The 19,544-nt window shown below is 46.2% G+C and overlaps 1 protein-coding gene across 1 annotated transcript in view; it reads left to right on the top strand.

Moving 5' to 3' along the window:
- The window catches only part of LOC138249620 (zinc finger protein Xfin-like), a 318,126-nt gene that overhangs the window by 50,043 nt on the left and 248,539 nt on the right, over nt 1-19,544 (top strand). The window contains exons 6-7 of the mRNA XM_069203568.1: nt 244-336; nt 439-549. Of these exons, the coding sequence (XP_069059669.1) occupies nt 244-336; nt 439-549 (204 nt within the window). The remainder of the gene's footprint in view (nt 1-243; nt 337-438; nt 550-19,544) is intronic.

Raw genomic sequence — 19,544 nt, 5'->3', positions numbered from 1 at the left:
GTTGTAATGTCTCCTACGTATATTGTGGTGTTTGGATGTCTCATACATATATTTTTGTGAAGTAAATGATAAAGTGACCCATGATAGATATTAATGTGGAAAGATGCTCCAAATTCATGAGATTTTAACTTGTTTAAAAATATGACATTTCAGAACAGTCTTGATTTAATGTTTAGTCTGTTTTTGAAAGGCGGTTTGCTGAGATTTCATAGGATTGTTACTATTGTTCTGTCTGTCTTTCAGGTGATCCAGTTACTGCTTCTGTGACGTTACAGAGTTTTGCAGATGAAAAAACACAGTTCCAGCAGGAGTTGGATGATGAACGAGGACTCACAGGTGACTTATATGTCATCCTTACATGCAGTAGACTGTTTACATTTCTTTCAAATATTCTTTTATTTCTGAAGGTCTTTTGAATCTTTTTTTTCCCTTGTTCAGGAATGGCAGATATCATAAGTCTTATTGTACCGGAGATGAAGGAGGAGGCAGATACCTATTCCATGGACTGTCGGGAATCTGAGCTGAAAAGGAGCATTAATAATCTTCTTGGTGAGTCACTACCGCCACCTGAAAAAGACGTGCAAGTGGCCTCGTCTAGCCCTTCAATAGACTAGTATTGCTTATATGTTTATCTGAGTGGCCTCCTCTAACCCTGTATTTCGATGATATTGTTTATATATTTATCTCACTATAATAGTGTGCCCATTGTTTGAGTTTACTTTGCCGGGCCACTCGTTTGTGGTTCACCAACCACACTGATTCTTTTTTAAAATTGTATTTCCCCTTATTCCTTAATGTGTTTTGTGTTTAGAGAGATATTAGTCTTAACCAGTTGGAGGAAAAAAATATACGTTCCTGCCTTGTTCTTGCCCCAGATTCCAATTACCTACATTTTTCATTGGCTGGTATGCTTTGTGTTGCAGTATTCAATATTATGTCTGCACAGGTATAGGAAAGTGTCCCGTTTTGACATAGTCACCTCCACTTCCTGCCTGATATTTGATGCAATTTTGATGACTGAAAGTGCACTGGGTTCCTGCTAACCAGGTCCCCAGTGCCGGATCTCTTTTCCTAAAACTGTACAGTTGTTCCTCGGTATTGGCAATACCCTTGGCCTGCTGCAAGTCCCTACTAACTGGAACCCCTGGTACCTAGGGCATAAGTACCAAAGAGAATCCTAAGGGCTGCAGCATATATCGTGCCACCCTCTAGGACCCCTCACCTAGCAGCGCCCCTCAGGCTGCGTGTCTGGGTGCAGGTAAATGTGAAAACATAAAATGGCACACAGCCTGTGTGCCATGCCACCTAAAGACTGCATGCAGTAGCTATAATTCACCCCTACAGCAGGCCTTACAGCCCCATGGTAGGGTGCATTATATTACATGTGAGGACATATCTACAGGAACAAATGTGCCCCTGCTATGTCTTTGCCAATTCCTAGACATGAGTGAACAGGGAAGGCATTTTAAATGCATGTTCTTGACACTTGTCTCTACCAGTTTCCCAGCTATATAATAGCTTCTCTGAATATAGGGATGTTTGGTATCAAACATCTGGTACTGATAAACCCTCAGTTTAATAATACGTGCACCCAGAGCCTGAAAAACTACCAACTACCAGTGTGCAAGTGACAGCTTGCCACCACCAAACACAAATCTGACCCCCAAGGGTGAGAGCCTTTGCTCTTGGGCGGTCATACACAAAGCCTGCTTTGAGAGAGGTGCTTGTACGCCCATCTCAACAGGATTAGTGTGAATCTGTATTCCAAGGCAGAGTGGCTTCAAATAAGCTCGCCACGCTTGGTATGCAGATCTGGCTTCACTCAAAGGAGTGTTGCAGACCCCTTCCAGGTCCTTATGGCACCTGGAAAGGCAGGAAATGTAGTATTCAGGAAGGTGTGTCCCACCTCCTACATCATGCTGCCTGATGTGGACACAACTTTTAGAAATCTGCCATCTTGGTGCTGGCAGATTTAGGAACCCTGGGACAGGGTTATGCCCACTTCCCACAGGAAGTGGTCATATAGGGGGTGTAGTGACCCCAGAGATCAGTAGCCCTTTGGCTACTACTCTACACTCCCTGAAACAGTATTTAGGGGAGACCCTGGCACCAGGAAAGCAGATTCCTGCTGACCTAAGAAAAAGGACCCTGAAGAACTATGAAAGCAATGGAAGAAGCACCTGCCCTGGACCCACCCCAGCTGGCCTGTCTGCTGCACCTGCCGAATTGCACCAAAGTTGTCTCGTCCTGCAGCTGTTGTGCCTCCAAAGCTTGAGAGAACTACCTGCGTTCAAGAAAGACCCAGGAATTCCTGTGGAGAAGTGGAGCTGCTTCCCTGCACCTTGCAGGCACCCAATGGCAAACTGCCAGGACTACAGACCACACCACTACACCGTGCCTCACAGCCTGAGTTGAAGTGAACCAACGGTGCCAGCGTGGTTCCCCAGCCCTCCAGAAACGAAGCCCACATTGTACTTGCCCACTGTGGACCCCAGACAACACTTGCAGCATCTGCACGCAGGCCCCCTCAACTGCGAGTGCTCAGATGGAGAAAACCCGATGCCCCAAGGCACCTCTGCATCTGTCACCCCTGGCCTTTGGACAAGAGGATCCGAGGTGTCCCCCCATCCCCGGACATCCGATAACTGGAACCCACTTGTTGGTTCACCCTAACTGGATCCCAGTCCTCAACTGCAGCATCTTTCAGACGGGACAGATCCCCGTTGAGTAACATTGTGCACCTGACGCCGCAGTACAGTCCTGCACGCGGCCGTCCCCTTGCTGCCAGTGTGACCTGTTGGTGTAAGACGCCATAATGCACCTGTTTTTGCTGTCTTTGTTTTTCCTCCCTTAAGATATCATTGCAGCTTCCAAACTTGTGCAGGTATGTCCTCACATCTAATATACTGCACCCTGCCATATGGCTGTAAGGCAGTGGTCTTCAAACTTTTTGGTGCTGCGCCCCAAAAAGTGGGTAAAAAAATCATTAGGCCCCCCCTCAGAAAATGTTCAGAATTATTCTATAAGTTGGCAGTGTATAAACATGTTTAGGCTTATTTAAACAATGCAGGTAAATTCAATTACTGTTTTTAAAAATGCAATCAAATACATGCCCTACTAACATGTAAAATTATCCACAGCGTGATCAGAAATGAGGGTGGGGCTTTTGTGGAATTTTGGAGCCCCTTTCCTTTTGATGCATACACCCAGCTAGGATTTAAATGACAAAAGATGTTAGTGATGGCCCTTTACAGAACGGTTTACTGCAGCTCGTTATTTCCCTGCTCAAAACAAAGCTTTAAGCTTCTTTTAGCCAGAGCCTTGCGCCCCCCCTGGGATCACTTGGGGCCCCCTAGGGGGGCCCGCCCCCCAGTTTGAAGACCCCTGCTGTAAGGCCTGCTGTTGGCGTGACTTACATATAGTGCATGCAGTGTTAGGGGGCATGGCACACAGGCTGTGCCATGTCGTGTTTTCACTTTTAGCTGGGCCAAGACATGCAGCCTGCAATGGTTGTCTGCATGTGCAAGACGAGGGGTCCCTTGGGGTGGAACAATACATACTACATCCCATAGGGACCCTCTTTGGTACCCATGCTCTAGGTACCACTGGCACCAAATAATAGGGACTTACAGGATGGGGGGAAGGTTTTGCCAATTGGGGAACACTTGTATAGTTTTAGGGAAAGAGATCTGGCAGTAGGGACCTGGTTAGCAGGAACACAGTGCACGTTCAGTCAAAATTGCTTCAAACACCAGGTAAAAAGTGGGGGAAACCATGTCAAAAAGGGGCACTTTCCTACACTTGTTTACAGGTTTTGTGAAGCACTTGTAGAATAAACAACCCTTGGCAATTGTGCCATCTCACCTCATTTTAACTTTTCTTGCCTGCCTGTTAACTTTTTCCTCCACTGGACTGTAAAATCTGGAAATCCACTATAGGTGATTATTGTATTTCAGTGACCTACATTTAGAAGGCTGTGCTGGCCCAGTGTAGGCTCAAATCGCACTCCACCTATGGTCAAGGATGTTTCAGTTTCCTTCTCCTGTAGGTGGGGTGGGGGGAGGGATTGTGGTAGGTGTGTGTGTGTGTGTATACGTCCATGCATGATGAGGTTGGTGTGCCATATGGCTGAAATCACGTGGCTGGAAAGTCTATTTGCAGGATGAGCAGAGTCCTCGAGGTCAAAGCTGAAGGTTGCACTTAATTGTGGTTTCCAGCCTGCCCCACAAGGGTTACACAGTTACGTATGAACTGATTTCAGAATAGCTTCATGAAATACTGGGTGAATTTGTCACGTATTCAAAGGTACTCATTTTACTGCAGCAAGAATAATCTTCTGGATCCTACAAACGGGCTCACATGGATAAGTTCGAATTTTCCTTTTCCAAATGATCAAGAAAAAATATTGTACATTTTGGTAAACATAATGAGTGATGCAACCGATCCTCAGCATTCACTGTTGGCTTAATTGCAGCATTTGAAAAAGATTTCCATCTTACATTTCAAATAGAGGTGTGCAAAATGTGCATAATTTGTTTATGCGTAACTATACAAAATGATGGCAAGATTAAGCAAAAATACGAATCTGTCACTTTGCATTATATTTTAGCGCAAAATGCATCCTTGTGTTCCTTTTTGGCGCAAGGATGCATTTCAGCAAAAGCACCCGAACAACAGGTGCTATTGTTCTTTTGTTACTGTGCGTTCAAATGTCTACAGCAAATTGCGCACTTTTCAGTGAATTTTTACCATGGATGGTATGTAATTACGCAAAGTAGCATAGTGGTGTGATTTTGGGAATTTCTCGGAACATGCAAATTATGCAGATATTATTTACATTGGGCACAGGCCTAATTTCAGAGTCACCGATTGGCATATACCTCAGATAGTAGGCTGCTTAAACTTAGATAAGAAACTCAAGATATATTGAGTTATGTTGCTCTCTTTAAACATTTAGCTGAAACCTCCAACTGGAATGTCTAGGCATTGGCAGCTCATTTCATATATGGCTTAAGGGACCACATTGAAGATGATTTGGCACGCCATACAGTCCCCAAAACCTGTTCTGTCAACAGACTTGGTGGTGCAAACTGAAAATAGACTTCAAGAAAGAAGGCAAAAAATGGTGCTCTGGACAACAGTTTTGCCCATCCCCTGCATGTACTAGATTACCAGAAACTCATAAGAAAGTCCTGAACACATGGACATTGGGTTTTTCACAAACAAGCTTTAAGTAAACAGGAAAAGGGACAATACATTACAGACTCTCTCTGTCTATATTGTGGGACATGAGATCTTTTTACTCAAGATTGCCCACTAATACCACCTTTGAGAAATTGAAGTACTCGACTGTAACCAGGTCGGAGAGGGACAGTCATAGCAAAATAAGTTAATCAACCACATTACCTTTATCTTTGCTATGTCCAATGGAGAGACCTATACAATATTTTCTGTCCATGCAAATTACATTCTCCATTGGAACAATGGTACAAACCTCAGCCAGGCTTGATTCTGTTGCCTGTGGAAAGTACTTCACACATTTTATGACGCAGTACAAATACCACCAATTACAAAAGCAGATACCTGAAGAGATAACTAGAGTTGAGGGTTCTACCCTGGCTCCCAGTCTTGTTACTCATTCTTCTCTGCAATATTTTATGTTATGTCAAAATCAAGAAAGGATCACACTTGATCACACTTCCAGTAATATTAGCCATTTCATGGCTTGCTAAAGTAAATACCCTATAAATTGGCAAAATAGACCCATTACTTTGAATTCCATCTATTGTCTCCATCTTTGGTTTTAGTGTGTAGATGATGAAGTAGTACCTTGCAGTTTTTTAAAAGAAGAATTCCATTCTGTGGCAATCTCAAGTGTTTTTTACTGATAAGCTGAACTAATAAGTCCTATGACGTTCTAATCAATTTAAAATGCAAAGCTCCGAATCCACTGGTAAAATATATCCATTAACAGAACCAGAAAGAGAGGTATTAAATAACTATATTTTTTCTATTCTTAAGAAAGGTTTCACACAAATATCTCACTCTCCAGCCGGAGCGCTCCATTGTTTTTTGTGAAGAACAAAGTAGGGATCTCAGACTATGCATAGAATACTGTGAACTAAATGAAATAACTATTGAGAACCAGTATTTCCTTCCACTCATTCACTAATTACTTTTTAAACTCAATGGAGCATATTTGTACAGTACATTAAATATAACTTCTAATTTGACCTCAAAGAGAAAGTCTGTGACCAGCCCACAAATGTTGTGCTATTGTTTCCATTAAAAAACTGATCTGATCAGGCCCGGAAAATCCTTCTGTTCCGACCACGAAGAAGAGGAAGTTACACTGTGTTCTATGGAGAGAATAAAGCCACTGATTAGAAAGATCCAGAGAAAGACTTGGAATACTGAAGCCTCTGTGGATGTTGTCTCAAAAAAATGAGCTGCCTTAGACTCACAAAGATCTTGCCAGCTAGCTGTCTAGATCCACACTAAGAACACTTGCACAGCTAATGACCCAAGGACCAGCAGGTCTAATTACAGACTTTATCTATCTAGCTTAGAGGGGCTGCTAAATTCTGGCCACATCTGTCCTACCCTCCTCTAGCCAAAATATGAAGTGCGGTTAGCTAACAAACTAGTGAGCTACATGGAGTTGTGTAGTTTCATTTTGATGTCCAGTCAATCTTCCACCCTATGAGACAGATGCAGATGACAACTGTAGATATTAGAAAGAAAATTGAGACCAAAGTCTATCCGCTGCAATGATCCTATTGGATCTCCCAGTAGTTTCCAGTCCAGTGGACCACAAAGTGCTCCTAAAACATTTAGGGGGTCATTCCAACCTTGGCGGGCGGCTACCGCGGCCCCGATTCTGACATTCCCGCTGGGCCGCAACACAGGAGCCGGCTCCGAATGGAGCCAGCGGTGTTGCAGGCGTGCGACGGGTGCAGTTGCACCCGTCGCGCTTTTCACTGTCTGCTAGGCAGACAGTAAAAGGCTGGCCGGGGCCCTGTTAGGGGGCCCCTGCACTGCCCATGCCAGTGGCATGGGCAGTGCAGGGGCCCCAGGACACCCCTTACCGCCAGCCTCTTCCTGGCGGTGAAAACCGCCAGAAACAGGCTGGCGGTAAGGGGGTCAGAATCCCCAGGGCAGCGCTGCCCTGGCGGATTCTTCCAGCCGGGGCAAAAACGGCGGAAAACCACCGGCCCCGGCAGGGCGACCACGGCTTTACCGCCGCGGTCAGAATTGTGATTGAAGCACCGCCAGCCTGTTGGCGGTGCTTCCGTCATTCTTGCCCTGGCGGTCCAAGACCGCCAGGGTCAGAATGACCCCCTTAGTACGTTGAGCTTCTCTGGGACTGTGTTAAATCATTCTTAAGGGACTAAAACCAACACTTAAAATTAGATTACACCTTGAAGGCAGTATGTCACAGACGTCTTTTATGTGGCCCATTCTACTAGCTTATCTGATTGAGGAGCCAGTGCTGTGATGTAAAGTATATTTTGATGACACACAATAATGGTGGATCTGGTTGGTAGCTCTGATGTCTAAAATGACAGACAGCCTAACGTCAGTGAAAATTTCAAAATGAAAACAAATGGACGGTTCTATAATCAGATCAAATGTTGCTCTTCCTTTCCATTCCTAGATGTTTTCCAGCTACCAATTCATACCATTGTAGGACAGAGAGTCAAGAGGAAACATGAGGCCAATAGATGAAGCCCTGCCTCAAATAAGGAATCCTTGGTTACTGGATCGCTGTGTAGTGGAGTGGTTCAGTAGAAATTGCCTGCATCAGGGAAAGTAGCAAAACAGGGCTATAATGTGTGCAAAGTCCTTCACCATCAGAGTCATTTGATCGAGTGTTAGGCGATGGCTCCATCTTCAAATGGTGCAGTTTTCCTGGGGTGTTTTAGTACATGTATGTTGGTGTTTTCAATAAAGCTCAGAAACCCCATCACCAGAAAGAAACCCAGACCACGTCTGGAGGTTTTCCAGGGACCCCTGTCCATTGTGCAGTGCACGTGTTCCTATAGCATGAGGGGGGCCTGGGCAATGAGGAGGAGATTGTTAATGTAAATCACCATTTGGAAATATTATGTGTGGATATGGCCCAACATGGCAAACAGCATTCTGCAAGAGAGAGGGTGAATGTAAGGCAACAAAGCTGCTATATGTGTCCACCTTATTGATAATTTAGTAACTACTAATCATCCTGCCAGATGTGATCAATAAATGGGCATCTTTAAGATTCACAAGCCTCATCTACTCTCCTGTGACCTGGGTGTCAGAGTCACTGGTTTACCTCTATATTGACGAAAGACCCTCTCATTTATAGCCTTCAGGTTATCATCATGTTCTACTTGTCTTTCACAAAACTTGATTTTCTGTCCACTGGATAGGAAAATCTCAATTTTCAATTGATAGTGGCACTCGCAAGACAGACTGTCTCATAGTGACCCAGAGACACGTCCACCAGAGACTAGGCAGTGGGATGTAGGATTAGACAGCAACTAAAAATTAAATTCAGCTGTGAGTATCTCTTGAAAAGTAAGGGCTGGAGAGACTATTCTTATGGGTATGAAGTCAGGGTGACTGACGGACCCAGCCCACACTGACTGCCCTAAGACCTGGGGTGAAAAGAAAAACTCTCCTAAGACCAAACAGGAAGCTGTCATTTATACCCTAATGGTTTGCCTGGCAACATGTTGGGTCATTGGAACTTTTCCATGGAAAAACAGTGGTGTTCGCTTAGCCCTGCTTAGGGCTGGAGTGTTGCCATCATGACCCGGTGTCCCTTTGACAGATCACACCAAATGGTCAAGGATTTGCAGCACTGGTGTCAGCTGAGGGTCACTGTTAGAAACCTAACAATTCCCTCACTTCTGAACGAGGAGGAGAACCATTAGTTTGGCTGGGAGAGAATGTATGGCAGTGCTTCCACCTTGCTTAATTTTAAATAATCCCACAGTCTCTCCTGGGATCAGAGATTTTACTGTATGATTATAGTCATTGCCTTGAAATGCACCTCTGCAGATGTCTGAACTAAACTCAGCCACTTGCTTCTTGTTCAGTTCTGGAAAGATGCTCCTGTCTCTTCAAAGCGCTATACTGCTCGCTCTTGAGTTTATTGTAGCACAAGGATTCTTCCATAGTCAAGGGGCTGGTCCCACTCCTTGAAGTTGGACAGTAGCAGTAGGGCCTTATCCCTTATAATGCATCTCTCTGTGCTGGTGCAGGCACAATATACTTCAGATGAGTACAAGTTACTGATTTAATCATGGGAAGCAAAGGTAACGGAGTCTAACTGTTTTTTGCATTTCAAACACACTGCTCTTCAACGTTTACAGGGGAGCAACTAGTATCTACCGGTCAAAGGATTTGTGGATGTTTATTCACTAACACCAACCAAGCATTCCAGGGTGTAGCAGAACAGTGAAAAGGAGTCTCGAGTGCAGTGCAAGGCGGAAATTGGTTTGAAAGGTAGCAGTTCTATTCACTACAGTCCACTGGACACCCTTGCAGTGCTGAAGAAGAGGCCAGAAATCAAATTTGTGCTGGCTGTCATGTCCTGAGTAGAATGACGACCTGGAACAAATGACCATTTTGTCAGGCACTCAGTTTCCTATTTGGATGCCATTCATGAATATTCGTGGAGCTTCTCGTCTGCAGAGTGCTTTGCTTGTGAACTTCACAGGAACAATGGAGCACTTATTTTGGACTCCAAGATTATTGGATTCACTGGGTGAAAACCGCAGAATATGTCATGAATGGGCAGGTTAGCACAACATCCAAAGTCAATGTGACTATTTTATGCACAATTTTATTAGAGGTAATACATTAAGTGGCAGCAATTCTCTTTGCTAGCTAACCTCAGTCTTTTGTCTGTTTTACTTTATAATAATTTACAATATATTATTTTTCCTTTTCTTTTCACTCTCCAGTTTCTGAATCTGAGACGTCCAAGATATGTTCATTAACAAAATACAACAGAGTCTGCAAGACTGAGAGTTGCTTCGCATGCACTGAGTGTGAGAAGAGTTTTAACAAGAAGGCACTTGTGGTGCATGAAAGAACTCATTCAGAACCAAGACCTTACAATATCAGTGAGCATGAAAAGAGCATTTCTGAAATGTCAAATCTTCCAGGGCACCAAATGTTACTTACAGGAGTGAGGCCTTTTCACTGCATTGTGTGTGAGAAAAGCTTTACTCAGAAGGAACATCTTTTAAATCACAGAAGAATCCACACAGAGATGAGGCCGTATCACTGCACAAAGTGTGATAAGAGATTTACTCAAAAGCAAGATCTTCTAAACCATCAAAGGACACACTCGGGCAAAAAGTGCTACCAAAGCAGTGAGTGCGAGAAGAACCTTGCTAAAAGATCAGACCTGGATCATAAAAACATTCACACAGGAGGAAAAGCCTATCACTGTGCCGAGTGTGGGAAAAGCTTTATTAAAAAGTCAAATCTTAGAACGCATCAAAGGGTCCACACAGGAGTGAAGCCTTTTCAGTGTGCTGTATGTGAGAAGAAATTTACTAGAAATGCATATCTTCTAGTCCATCAACGAATACACAAGGGAGAGAGGCCTTTTCACTGCACTGAGTGTGACAAAAGCTTTAATTATAGGTCACATCTTCGATATCATCAAAGAATCCACACTGGAGAGAGGCCCTATGACTGCACTGAGTGTGAGAAAAGCTTTAGCCTCAAGCAAACTCTTCTAGATCACCAAAGAACACACACAGGAGAGAGGCCCTTTCACTGCACAGAGTGTCAGAAACGATTTACTCATAAGTCAAATCTTCGAATACATCAAAGAATCCACACAGGGTTGAAACCCCATCATTGCACCACGTGTGAAAAGAGCTTTACTCAAAAAGGAAACCTTATTCAACACCTAATAACACACGAGAACGAGGCCAAATTACTGCACTGAGGGTGAAACAAGCTTTACAACAGTGGCAGATCTTCTAGTGCACAAAGGATGTGGCCAGGTCTTTGTATTATACGTGAGAAAAGATTTACCTAAATATCACCATCGGATACAGAGAAGAGTGACAAACACAGCAGTGAGTCCTTTTACTGCACTACATAGGAGATGAGATTAATATGCAAGCCATGCTTTATTCATCATGCACAGACATGATGATTAAAGGCAAAATCCATAGTGCAAAATTAAATAGACCAATAAAACAGTTAGTAACATGTTGCAAAAAGATTTTAGAACAGATTTAATGTCTGTCACATTTAAAAATGCTGTAGGTCAGAATGTATTGAAACATGCAAAGAGATTGTCTTTCCTGTATTGACCCATAATATGCAAAAAATGAATATGTCGCCATAAATATCTCCTTGTTGCTGATTTCTGTTCATTTAAGAAACAAATCAAGAAGAATGCAAAGAGTTCTCTTCAGTGCTGGAGTTTTTTATATTTCAGTAATACGTTCAGACTGGAATTAATATATTCTTCATCAGTAGGTTAAAAAAAATGCTTTGCTAAGCAATCATCATTTTAATAAGTCATAAAAATATGACGAGATATGAAGCTTTTTCTTTGGGAAAATAAAGTAATCCAGAAAACATATGTTTGAGGCATGTGTGGCTGTAGAAACATACTTTTCACACTCCTGCCATCTAGTGTTAGGCCTGGATGTGTGCTAGTTGTTTTTTTCAAAGAAGTCTTTCAAGTTATGATGTTCAGTGACTCCTCCTCTTGCTGGTAATGCGTATGGGCGTTGACTCCATTGTTAGATTGTTTTCTTTCTGCTGGTGGGTGCAGATATGTGCTTGTGTGTTCCAGTTCGAAACTGTCGTTGGTACTCTTTTCGATTCCTGCTGGTAATTTCTAACTATCAGTATTGTTTTGAAACGTGTCGACCTGGAATGGAAGGAAAAAAGGATACAACTGAAGCTACGACTGGGAGATCCTCAGATCTTCCACGTTCCCTCCCGGAGCCTTGCCCCTTGGGCCTTCTTTTCTCAGGACTTATGATGGGTTCATACCATGTCACGAGTGTGAAGGAACGGCTGACCCCATCCTTTTTTTTTTCTTCTTTTTTTTTAACAAATGTTATTGGTTTTCAAATAAACAGTAGGGAAACCGCCTGCGCATACACAAGCAATCATTAGTTTATCTGAATAGATGATACAGGCATAGTATAGTGCGGTCCGCATAGCAATTCCAACAGTACCTTCCCCCACGTCCCTCCCGAGTCCTTTCTCGTATGCGCAGTGTTATAACACAATGTGCCTACACTTTCCAAATACATTGAGGTGATAAACAAAAACAGTCAAATGGATAACATTCCCAGAACTTTAGCAACTTGACACGGCCCACCCCTCCGAGGGACCTATGAGGAGTGTGTTGGGGAATTTGCTTGGGGTGTGATTGTTTGTTTAAGCTCCTCCACCATCCCCAGCCATGGTGTGGCCCCTCCATCAGGTGACCATCCCTACAGGGCTACAGTAATAAGACTTCTCCTTCATATCCAGCCCACCCCAGAAGTTCCCTCAGCCACACAAGTGCTCTGGGGTCCCTCGCTGACTTCTAGTTATGGGTTATTTCCCTCCTAGCCACAATGAAACCCAGATCCATGAATTTACTAGACACTTTATTTTTTGATGTGTGGGCAAAGAAACTTAACAAACAATAAGAGATGTCTCTGAGGAAGTCCCTCTCAACTAGATCCGAGAGGGTGCCTGTAGGAAGTTGGCTCTGTATATACTATCTCAAAGTAAGAGATAGTGTGCACAGAGTCCAAGGGTTCCCCTTAGAGGTAAGATAGTGGCAAAATTAGATAATTTTAATGCTCTGTTATGTGGTAGTGTGGTCGAGCAGTAGGCTTATCAGAGGGTAGTGTTAAGCATTTGTTATACACACACAGGCAATAAATGAGACACACACACACAAAGACTTACTCCAGGCCAATAGGTTTTATATAGAAAAATATATTTTCTTAATTTATTTTAGAACCACAAGATTCAAGATTTGAAGTAAATACATAAAATGCAAGGTACTGAACACAGGTAAGTAAGGAGTAACATACACAGTTTTAGTTAAAATGGCAATAAGCTATTTTAAAAGTGGACACTGCTAAAATCAACAGTTCCTGGGGGAGGTAAGTATTGGTTAGTTTTTCAGGAAAGTAAGGCACTTACAAGTTCAAGTTCCTGGGCATAGGCAGTCCACCGTTGGGGGTTCAAGGCAACCCCAAAGTCACTGCACCAGCTACACAGGGCCAGTCAGGTGCAGAGGTCAAAGGAGGGCCGAAAACACATAGGCGCCTATGAAGAACAGGGGTGCTCCGGTTCCAGTCTGCCAACAGGTAACTTCGGAGGGCAGACCAAGGGGGCTTTGTAGAGCACTGGGGGAGGGGGGGGGGGACACACAATTAGGCACACAAAACACTCCCTCAGCGGCACAGGGGCGGCCGGGTGCAGTGTGCAAAGCAGGCGTCGGGTTTTCAATAGGAATCAGTGGAGGGACCCGGGGGTCACTCTAGCGGTGCAGGCAGGGCACAGGGGGTCTTCTCGGGCCAGCCACCGACTGGGCTAGGCAGAGGGTCGGCTGATGGTCACTCCTGCACTGGAGTTCGGTTCCTTCTGGTCCTGGGGGCTGCGGGTGCAGTGCTTGGTCCAGGCGTCGGGTTCTTTGTTCCAGGCAGTCGGGTCAGGGGGAGCCTCTGGATTCTCTGCATGCGTCACTGTGGGGGTCCAGGGGGGTCGTCTCGGGTTACTCAGGAGGTCGCAGTCGCCTGGGAGTTCTCCCTGTAGTGTTGGTTCTCTGGAGCTCGTGCTGGGGGCGTCGGGTGCAGAGGGTGAAGTCTCACGCTTCCGGCGGGCAGAGTGAGTTCTTTAAAAGTTGCAAGAAAGTTGGAAACTTGTTGCTGTTTTTGAACAGTGCCACTGTTCTCGGGAGTTTCTTGGTCTTTTGGGTTCAGGGCAGTCCTCTGAGGTTTCAGAGGTCGCTGGTCCCTGTCGGATGCGTCGCTGTGCAGGTTCTTTGAGTCTGGAGACTGGCCGGTAGGGCTGGGGCCAAGTCAGTTGTCGCCTCCGTCGTCTCTGCAGGGCTTTTAGGTCCGCAGTCCTTCTTGATGTTGTCGGTTGCAGGAATCTGATTTCCTCGGTTCTGGGGTGCCCCTAAATACTACATTTAGGGGTGTGTTTAGGTCAGGAGGGCAGTAGCCAATGGCTACTGTCCTGGAGGGTGGCTACACCCTCTTTGTGCCTCCTCCCTGAGGGGAGGGGGGCACATCCCTAATCCTATTGGGAGAATCCTCCAATCTCAAGATGGAGGATTTCTAAAGGCAGGGGTCACCTCAGCTCAGGACACCTTGGGGGCTGTCCTGACTGATGGGTGACTCCTCCTTGTTTTTCTAATTATCTCCTCCAGCCTTGCCGCCAAAAGTGGGGGCAGTGGCTGGAGGGGCGGGTATCTCCACTAGCTGGAATGCCCTAGGGTGCTGTAACTAAAGGCATGAGCCTTTGAGGCTCACCGCCAGGTGTTACAGTTCCTGCAGGGGGAGGTGAAAAGCACCTCCACCCAGTACAGGCTTTGTTCCTGGCCACAGAGTGACAAAGGCACTCTCCCCATGTGGCCAGCAACTCGTCTGGTTGTGGCAGGCTGGCTGAAACTGGTCAGCCTAGCACTAGGAGTCGGACTGTTATTCAGGGGGCATCTCTAAGATGCCCTCTGGGTGCATTTTACAATAAATTCCACACTGGCATCAGTGTGCATTTATTGTGCTGAGAAGTTTGATTCCAAACTTCCCAGATTTAAGTGTAGCCATTATGGAGCTGTGGAGTTCGTGTTTGACAAACTCCCAGACCATATACCTAATATGGCTACCCTGCACTTCCAATGTCTAAGAATGGACTTAGACACTGTAGAGGCATAGTGCCCATGCAGCTATGCCCTCACCTGTGGTATAGTGCACCCTGCCTTTGGGCTGTAAGGCCTGCTAGAGGGGTGACCTACCTATGCCACAGGTTGTGGGCATGGTACCCTGAGGGGGATGCCAAGTCGACTTTGCCTTTTTCTCCTCACCCACACATACAATCTGCACTGGGAGTGTGCATGTGTTGGGTGGGGGTCCCTTAGGGTGGCACAACACATGCTGCAGCTCTTAGGGATCTTCCCTGGTCACAGGGCCCTTGGTACCACTGGTACCTTTTACAAGAGACTTATCTGTGTGCCAGAGGTGTGCCAATAGTGGAAACAATGGTACTTTTTTTAGTGAAAGAACACTGGTTCTGGTGCCTGGTTAGCAGGGTCTCATCAAACGTCTTAGTCAAGTCAGCATCAATATCAGGCAAAAAGTGGAGGGTAACTGCAACAGGGAGCCATTTTCCTACATGGGGTAAATGGTCGTTTTGTCTTAGTTTTCTGTAAAAATCTGTGCCAACAATATGCTACTACCTCTTATTCAGTTGTGGTGTTTTGCTGTGGTCTTTTCAGCCCCAAAAGCAGTCGAAACAGCATCAGATCATCTTGGGAACCTAGTCGCCTTTCAAGGGCAGGGCGTTGACTGCCTCTTATCCACTGTGTAAAGTATTGCAATTGTGCAGTGAGGTAATAATTTTCAAAATCTGGTGCTGCTAAGCCCCCCAGTGTCGTATGCCTTTGAATTGTGGAGAGCGCCACTCGCCTGCAACCCGAATCCCACACGAAGGCGGTGGACAGTGAGTCTAATTCTTCAAAAAAGGTCTGAGTGATTTTCGTGGGTAGGGTCATGAAATAATACGGTAGTCTGGGCAGTGCAATCATTTTTTGAAAAAAACATTACTTTGGCTTTGCGGCATTGGATGCGTATCTTTACATGTCCTAGGTGTTTTACGTTGCTCAAATTTCAATTTCACCTTGGCTTTATTCGTTTTCACCATGGCGGATAGTACAAATCAACTCCCGGCACCAGGTAAATATGAGAGTTAATATAAGCGTACCAAACTAGGCGGGAGCCAGGAGTGTGCACCAGTAGCAGGGCGCCCTAATCATCAAATGGATGGTCACCAAGGTGTACAATGTCTATATCGCCACTGACAACTGTAATGACAGGCAGCCAGAGCACTAAGGAAAAGCCTATTACAGCGTGCTGAGGGCTTCATATAGCGCTACTGATGTTGCTTGGGTATAAAAAAAAACCAAGCAACCTTGGCCAGCCGGTGGAGCAAGGTCTGGCTGCCCAGCTGCTTTGGCGTGCCATGCGGCTCAGCCAACAGGTCGCTATATGCCACCCCAAGACCTCCGCAGCTCACCTCCATGTGGAGGCCGGTCCCGCCAAGTCTTCAGTAGCGCCACTGTCACTGCTAGCCTGGCCCATCGTTCGTGCAGTCCCCAGGTGTAGGAAAATTGCCCTTTTGGCATGGTTGCCCCCCACTTTTTGCCTGATATTGATGCTGACTTGACTGAGAGTGTGATGGGAGTGGGAAAGTACCCTCTTATTGTCATGGTTACCCACACTTTTATGTCCAGCTACATAATGGTAACTCCGAACCTGGGCATGTTTGGTATCAAACATGTTGGAATCATACGCAAATACTGTTGCCAGTATTAGTTATGATTCCATGCACTCTGGGAGCTCCTTAGAGGACCCCAGTATTGCTCCTACCAGCCATCTGGCCATACCTCAGACAGGTTTCTGCCCTCCTGCTGCTTGACCAGCTCAGGCAGGGGAAGGCAGAACAAAGGATTTCATGTGGAAGAGAGCGGCAACACCCTCTCCCTTGGAAATAGGTGTTACATGGCTTGGGAGGGGTAGCCTCCCCAAGCCACGTGTATGCTTTGAAGGGGATATTTGGTGCCCTCCTTGCATAGACCAGTTTGCACCAGTACAGGGACCCCCAGTTCCTGCTCTGGTGCGGAACTGGACAATGGAAATGGGAGTGATCACTTCCCTGTCCATCACCACCCCAGGGATGGTGCCCAGAGCTCCTTCAGGTGGCCACTTGATTTTGCCATCTTGAATCCAAGGTGGGCAGAGGCCCCTGGGAGTATCTGAGTGGCCAGGTCAGGCAGGTGACATCACAGGCCCCTCCTGATAGGTGGTCACCCTGCTAGGTGACCAATCCCCCTTCCTGGGCTATTTAGGGTCTCCCTGTTAGGTGGGGTCCTCAGATTCGACGTGCAAGATTCCAGCAGGACTCCTCTGGATCGTTTACTTCATCTTCTGGCCACTGGGCTGCAACTGGACCCTCCAGGAACAGACTACAGCAACAAGTCCGCTCTGCAACATTGTTTCTCCGGCTCCTTCCAGCAACTGCAACATTTCCCTGGCTGTGCATCCTCTGAGGGCGTTGAGTCTTCAGCCTGCACAAGAAGATAGAAGGAATCTCCCTTAGAGTGAAGAAGTCACTTCCCTGCGTCTGCAGGCACCAACTGCAACATCGACCGGCTGCGTGGATCTTCTCTCCCTCGGAGCTGCGTGAATCCTGCATCACAGGTGGTGGTCTGGAGTGGTCCCCTTGGTCCTTTCTACCAGCTGTCCAATTTGGGAGACGGTAAGCCCGTGCCTCTCCTCCTAGGGCAGTACCCCTGTGCACCGGGACTCTTGCAGCTACCAAGGCTTGTGTGCTCCTCCTCCAAAGGAACTTCAGGCTCCGTCTTGCAATGCACAGTCTCCTGCCTGCTGCTCCAGCGACAGAGGACTCCTTTCCAGGTGTGCTGCGTGGGTCTCACCGCAACTCCTGTGTCTGCTGCCTGTGGGGGCATGTTTCCTCCTCCTTTGACAATTCCAGCTGCTGAGGGTGGCCCCGGACTCCCTCCTAGGTTGAGTCCCCTAGACCTTGCTGGTCCTCTTCAGCCTTGCAAAACCTTCTGCACTGACTTGCATTTGCCAAGGCTGGTGGTTTTCCAGCACCACTGACCGACTGCATCACGACCGCCGACGTGGGACATCACTTGCATCACTTCTGGGACTTCTCTTCTGCTCCGGTGCGGCACTGCTGAATTTCTTCATCCACCGTCGACCGGGTCCTGCATCCACAGAAGGGAGGGTAGTGGCTCCTGCCACCTCTGGACACTCCATCACAAACTGGACTTGGTCCCCTTCCTTTACACGTCCTCTTCTGTCAGAATCCACCTTTGGTTTCTTCCAGTCTTGTCTGGGTCTTGCACAGTCCTTTTCCAAAGTCCTACTGTTGGGTTTGGGAAAAACAGGTACTTACTTCTTTCCTCTTGGTCGCTGCGGGGCACCCTGGTACTTACCTTTTGGGGGTCCTAGTTCCTCCAGCTACCCTCTACTGATTCCACATCCCTTGGTGGGGGGACTGCCTTTTGCATTTCACTTACTTAGTATATGGTTTGGTCTCCCCCTAGGGCCTTCACTATTTGCTATTGTTTTTACTATTTGCTATTGCTTTCTATGCTAATCACTAACTTCTATTGTGTATGTAATAGTGTTTTTATTTACCTCCATCTGGGGTATTGCTTATACAGTATTTTAGTATTTGTGTTTTACTGTAATAAAGTGCCTTTATTTTTGTAATGCTGTGTCGTTCTTTCCTGTGTGTAACTGCTGTGTGACTGTAGTGATATTGCTTAAGCTTTGCATATCTCCTAGATAATTCTTTGCTGCTCATCCACAGCTACCTGTAGAGAGCCTTGGCGTCCTAGACACTGCCTACACCTCACTCATAGGGGATACCTGGACCTGGTATAAGGTGATAACACCATAGTTACTCCCCACACACCAGGCCAGTTTCCTACACTGGGGTCCTGCTAACCAGGCCCCAGCACCAGTGTTCTTTCCCTAAACTGTAGCATTGTTCCCACAATTTGCACACCCCTGGCACACAACTAAGTCCCTTGCAAAAGGTACCCATGGTACCAAGAGCCCTGTGGCCAGGGAAGGTCCCCAAGGTCTGCAGCATGTATTATACCACCCTAGGGGACCCCTCACCAAGCACATGCACACTGCTATTGCAACTTGTGTGTGTTGGTGGGGAGAAAAAGACAAAGTCAACATGGCTCCCCTGTCAGGGTACCGTGCCCACAAACCACTGCCTGTGGCATAGGTAAGTCACCCCTCTAGCAGGCCTTACAGCCCTAATGCAGGGTGCACTATACCACCGCTGAGTGCATAGATGCATGAGCAATATGTCCCTACAGTGTCTAAATCCATTCTTAAACATTGTAAGTGCAGAGTGGCGATATTGAGTACATGGGCTGGGAGTTTGTCATTACGAACTCCGCAGCTCCATGATGGCTTCACTGAAGTCTGGGAAGTTTGGTATCAAACTTCTCAGCACAATAAACCCACACTGATGCCAGTGTTGGATTTATTGAAAAATGCACCCAGAGGCCATCTTAGAGATGCCCCCTGTATTTTAGCCAAACTTCTGTTGCAGGACTGACCGGTCTGTGCCAGGCTGCCACTTCCAGACAAGTTTCTGACCTCATGGGGTGAGAGCGTTTGTGCTCTCTGAGGCCAGAAAGAAAGCTTGCACTGGGCGAAGGTGATTCACTCCTCCCCCATGCAGGAACTGTAACACCTGGTGGTGAGCATCAAAGGCTCAGGCCTCTTTTTACA

Source organism: Pleurodeles waltl, chromosome 8 (genome assembly GCF_031143425.1).
Source record: "Pleurodeles waltl isolate 20211129_DDA chromosome 8, aPleWal1.hap1.20221129, whole genome shotgun sequence".
Lineage (NCBI taxonomy): Eukaryota > Metazoa > Chordata > Amphibia > Caudata > Salamandridae > Pleurodeles > Pleurodeles waltl.
The sequence above is the reverse complement of the archived record's forward strand: the minus strand, read 5'-3'. Positions and strand labels throughout refer to the sequence as shown.